Source organism: Elaeis guineensis, chromosome 11 (assembly GCF_000442705.2).
Source record: "Elaeis guineensis isolate ETL-2024a chromosome 11, EG11, whole genome shotgun sequence".
NCBI classification, from domain to species: domain Eukaryota; kingdom Viridiplantae; phylum Streptophyta; class Magnoliopsida; order Arecales; family Arecaceae; genus Elaeis; species Elaeis guineensis.
In genome coordinates, this window is record NC_026003.2 from 14,652,028 (window position 1) to 14,657,427 (window position 5,400).

Genomic DNA, 5,400 nt, shown 5'->3' on the forward strand with positions numbered 1-5,400 from the left:
ATTTTTTTTCAAAATATATTTGTTAAATAAAAATATCTTCTGTAGATGAAATATTAAAATGATACATCTTAAAATTGTTAATTTATCAATCTTTTGATGATCTGTTTTCTTTTTCTTTTTTTTTTTTTTTTTTTTTTTTTTAACTTATCCTAACCTGAAGTGTTTTCTACGCGGTTACCAAATTAGATATAGGCCACTCTTAACTTCAATGGTGGCTCCAACTCTAAACTCCAAACCAAGCACCAAAGTCCAAACTGCTCTCCCCTCCCCACCCCACCCCACCGCGGAGAAACGAGAGGGAAATCAACAGCTTCCGACGATGGCCAACCGAACGGACGGATTACCGGTGGACCCTCGCAGCGGTTTCTGCCCCTCCAACTCCATCTTCTACAGCAAACGCAAGCCCATCCCCCTCCCTTCCGACCCCCACCTCGATGTCACCACCTTCCTCTCCTCCCGCCGCCACTCCGGCACCACCGCGCTCATCGACGCCGCCTCCGGCCGCCGCGTCTCCTTCCCCACTCTCTGGCGCTCCGTCGCCGCCCTCGCCTCCGCCCTCTCCTCCCGCCTCTCCGTCCGCAAGGGCCAGGTCGTCCTCCTCCTCTCCCCCAACTCCATCCACTTCCCCGTCGTCTCCCTCGCCGTCATGTCCCTCGGCGCCGTCCTCACCACCACCAACCCCCTAAACACCCCACAAGAAATCGCCAAACAAATCTCCGACTCCGACCCGATCCTGGCTTTCGCCACCCGCCCCCTCGTCGGCAAACTCCCCCGCGACCGCGATTTCCCCATCGTCCTCCTCGAGGATCGCCGGATCGCCGGCGACGATGCCCGCATACGCTACACGATCGAGGAATTGACGGCGATGGAGCCCGATCTCAGGCGCCGGCGGGAGCCGGTGAGCCAGGACGACACGGCGACGCTTCTGTACTCCTCCGGGACCACCGGCGCCAGCAAGGGCGTGGTGGCGACCCACCGGAATCTGATCTCGATGGTCCAGATCATCCTCAACCGGTTCAAGCTGGAGGAGGGCGGCGGCGAGCCGGAGACGTTCATCTGCACCGTCCCGATGTTCCACGTCTACGGTCTGGCGGCGTTCGCGACGGGGCTGCTGGGATCGGGATCGACGGTGGTGATCTTGTCGAAATTCGAGATGGGGGAGATGATACGAGTGATCAGGGAGTACGGGGCGACGTATCTGCCGCTGGTGCCGCCGATCCTGGTGGCGATGTTGAACCAGCCGAAGCCGCTGCCGTTGGGGCGGCTCCGGCGGGTGCTGTCTGGCGGGGCGCCCCTGGGTAGGGAGGTGATCGAGGGGTTCCGGGAGAAGTATCCAGCGGTGGAGATATTGCAGGGGTATGGGCTGACGGAGAGCACGGGGATCGGGGCGTCAACGGACTCAGCGGAGGAAAGCCGGCGGTACGGTACGGCGGGGTTGCTGTCGCCCAATACGGAGGCCAGGATTGTGGATCCGGACACCGGTGTGTCCTTACCGGTCAACCGCACCGGGGAGCTCTGGATCCGGGGTCCTTACGTCATGAAAGGTAATTAGGGGAAGGCCTGTTTTTTTTGTTTCTTTCTTACTTTCTTTTAAAAACTATTCCTAGCCCTTTTTTGTAGCTGTCATTTATTAATTCTAGCCTATTGACGAAGAATTTGCTTGTTGCCCCATGTTTTGTGAGAGGAGATTTACTATTTGTTTCTTTTTGATAATCCTTCATGTTATATGACAATGTCATAAAAGATAATTAGAGTTTGTTCGGATAATCCATAGAATTTGGATTGAATTTTTTATTGAATTGTTGACTAGGAAGTCCAATTGAACTTAGCTAATATCAAACCGACATCCTCCGGGCTGAATCTTATGAGGAGAACAAATGATCTTCGTGGATTTTTTCCCCCCAACAGGCTAATAAGTTGGGATCTAATTGGAAAGCTAATAAATCTAATTTCTACATAGTATTCTTGTATATAAATATCCAAATAGATTCTTAATTATGTTAAAAAATATTTACATATGAAAATTAAAATTATTAATTATTAAAGAACTAGGTGCGAGATGGTAGTTAAATCAATAAACTAAGTTTTAAGATTTCCTATTTTGTAACATTTGTCTTTATGTATAAAATAGATATATTTTTATAAAGCAAGTGGAAAATGTTTAGTAATATATATTATTGTTAAATTGAAGTTGTGCCAAATGCCAGGGTTTAATTTATTTTATACTAAATCTTAAAAAATTTAGATGTCTTGCATGTTGATAAACTCGGAATCTCCTAATAATTGTTCTAATGAAATGTCGGTTTTGTGCATGTTTAATAATTAGGTTATTTCAAGAATCCACAGGCGACGAGCTCCACGTTAGACTCAGAGGGGTGGCTGAGGACCGGAGATATTTGCTACGTTGATGAGGACGGTTATCTCTTCGTGGTGGACCGACTCAAGGAGCTCATCAAATACAAGGGCTATCAGGTAGGGTCCGTCCATGTGGTCGGAACTTATAATGGTGTTCATTTGAGACGTCTGATCGTAATTGGATGGTGGTTATTTTTCCTGTAGGTGCCCCCTGCAGAGTTGGAGGCACTATTGCTGACCCACCCTGAGATCGCTGACGCCGCCGTGATACCGTAATCTCCCCGCTCTCTCCCCCTCTAAAGTCCCATGTTGTACATTCGCTGGTAGTTAATCCGCACCGTGCAATCGCTGCACCTAATCTAATCAAAATGCGAATTTTGATGCAGGTTTCCGGATAGGGCAGTCGGCCAATACCCAATGGCATACATTGTAAGGAAGGCTGGGAGCCGCTTGTCCGAGACTGGAGTGATGGAGTTCGTGGCAAAGCAGGTGAGTCCATGGATTGAGAGTATTAAGAAGTGCTGTTATTAGCGAAGTCCAATATGGCGTTCTTAATTCTTATCTATTGTGAGATTTTTAGGTGGCTCCTTACAAGAGGATTCGCAAGGTGGCGTTTGTGTCAGCCATTCCCAAGAATCCATCCGGGAAGATATTAAGGAAGGATCTCATCAAGCTTGCCACTTCCAAGCTTTGATGGCTATTTTGGTCGAAAAGGGAGGACGACAAAATGAGTGAGTGGCGGTCGGTGGTGGGTTGATGTAAGGCTTTTGCGCTGCCTCGCGCGTGGTGGTATGTGATGCGTATGATGCCTTGAGACGCCACCAAGTATGGGTTGTTAGTAAATTATATTCTTGTATGCATAATTTTATGAATAAATAAGTTTAAGTAGAGCATGCATTTTTTTTTTTTTGATAGGTTAATGAAAAATGCACTTCGGAGACAATTTGTTAAGCTCAATATGTATTGGAAGAAGCAAAATTACTGAACTAATATCACTCAAGCAAATAATCCTTAAAAATCAAGGTGGGGGCCTACCAGGGTGAGAGTAAGCAAATAATCCTTAAATGAGATTTTTTTTTCCTACCACGGAGGTGGTAGCCCAGTGGGACGGGCTTTCTTTCCACCCAAGCGACCCTGGCATGAGGGCTGAAAGGAGCATCTTGTCCTTTGGCCTTAGGTGGTGCTGGAGTGACGTACTCACTTATTGGGTTAGTTTTTGGATCAATCCATATGGTAGGAAGTAAACTCCATTCTAAATCTAGTCTCCGAATTGAACATTCTCCGGTGGGATAGGGGTTTTTATGATCACGTTTAGAGGGGTAGCTATGTCGGTCATCTTTGTTCATCTTATATTTTTTTTAAATTTTTTTTTTTTTTCTATTAGTAAAGAAGCTGAATATAAGCACATGTGTGGAGCTTGAATTATGTGGAGTTGGGCACAAGTATGCTTAGCTTGTTTGTAATTAAATTGATGTAGTTAAAAAATTAGATGCAAATAATATAAAGATTTATATATTATTAATTTTTTATTTAGCTATACAATTATTTGTTTATTCTTTTATATCTATTATTTTTTAGAAAACTTGTACAGATCGGGTGACTAACTCCAACCAAAGGTGTTTAAAACCTTGCGCAAAAGTGCTGGAGGTTGAAGTGGACTGCACATCTTTAAGGTACAACTTAAATATGTTTTGTTGTTCTGTGAATAAGCTAAATGACAATTAGGAGAACTAAAATGCCAATCTAACACCACTGAGAAACAAAATCAAGCCTAGCACATGTCTAGGATTGGAATTTAGGGGGGGGGGTAGTTTATGAACTAAACCATCAACTCGACCTGCAACAGACTTGGTTTAAACGAGTTTAGGTTTGCCATAAATGGATCCGGTTTGCAAACAGATTAATTTGACTTAACGCATTTATTAAACTGATCAGATTCATATTTAGATTCCTCACATTTAACCTATATTGACTCGTTATGGTTGGCCTAGATCATCACATGACCTTTTTTAGCTTGTTTGAAACCTGATTAACCCATTTAAGATCTGCTAAATACTTTTAACATGATCTGTCATGTTTATCAATCGGATTATATTGTTCAAGTCAGGTTATTCATTCCACTAAAAGGTCAGCTGGTTTGATTTTGAAATTTCGTCCTGTTTGATAACTAGGTCTGATTTGGATTGGTAGATATTTAATCCGGCACATATCTAATTTGGACATCTTATTCTCAAGTGGGATAAACACCATGGTAAGAACTGATTCACAAGGAATAGGGGTTTCCACTTTCTGGAACCTAATCATCAACCAAATCCTACTCTTTCGAGCAGTATATATGTCATTACCTGCACCTGCTCCACAATAGAGAACCATGTCTTTCTTGTCCCTAATTTGCACCCAATTGGAGATGGGTTAGGCATCTTTAACCTATCCTGTGGATTTACTTAAATCCTCCAATCTGTCTCATCCCATCTCTAGGTCATGGGGCAAGTAAAACTGCAAAAATTATCTTATTTCTTCAGCATACAAATTAAACAAACAAAAAGAATATAACACTAAATCTCATACCTCTCATTACGTTAAACAAATATTTTAGGATATACAATGTAACAAACCAAATGTTCAACGGTAATACAAACAATCCTTGGCACCAAATGGACCGTGTAGGGTCTGATATGCAATGGGGCTATATAAATTGCCACCTTAAATTTGATGACCGAATCAAGTAGCATCTTCATTTTCATCTTAAAATGGGAGCCAATTCCTTAGAGCAATAGTGCTGGCCCAGTTAGTGGTGTATGGGAGCATGGATCCTCTAAGCTGCGTAGATTGCATCATAGAATACTGTGCTACCTTTAGTGGCCACCATCAAAAGATGGATGGCCATCAAACAAGACATCTGAGTGCGTACCATATCATATACGATGTATATTGTTGGATAGCCGTCCATCTCTTGATAGTAACCATTGAGGGTTACACAATACTGTATAGTGCGGCCCTATATCACAAAAGTTCCAAATTGGGCGTATGGAGGCCATGACCCTT

General features: G+C 43.8%; 1 protein-coding gene across 1 annotated transcript; it reads left to right on the forward strand.

The window, feature by feature from the left end:
• Window positions 1–204: 204 nt before the first annotated feature.
• Window positions 205–3,243, forward strand: LOC105032483 (4-coumarate--CoA ligase-like 4). The gene is made up of 5 exons (XM_010906937.4): window positions 205–1,544; window positions 2,327–2,472; window positions 2,560–2,627; window positions 2,742–2,844; window positions 2,936–3,243. Exons 1-5 carry the CDS (start codon window positions 209–211, stop codon window positions 3,047–3,049), a joined length of 1,767 nt encoding a protein of 588 aa, XP_010905239.3. The 5' UTR covers window positions 205–208; the 3' UTR covers window positions 3,050–3,243.
• Window positions 3,244–5,400: the final 2,157 nt, after the last annotated feature.

Coding starts and splice junctions, on each gene's coding strand:
- LOC105032483 (XM_010906937.4), top strand. CDS start 209: ATGGTGGCTCCAACTCTAAACTCCAAACCAAGCACCAAAGTCCAAACT. Junction 2,473..2,559: donor TCAAATACAAGGGCTATCAG/GTAGGGTCCGTC, acceptor TTTTTCCTGTAG/GTGCCCCCTGCAGAGTTGGA. Junction 2,628..2,741: donor GCTGACGCCGCCGTGATACC/GTAATCTCCCCG, acceptor ATTTTGATGCAG/GTTTCCGGATAGGGCAGTCG.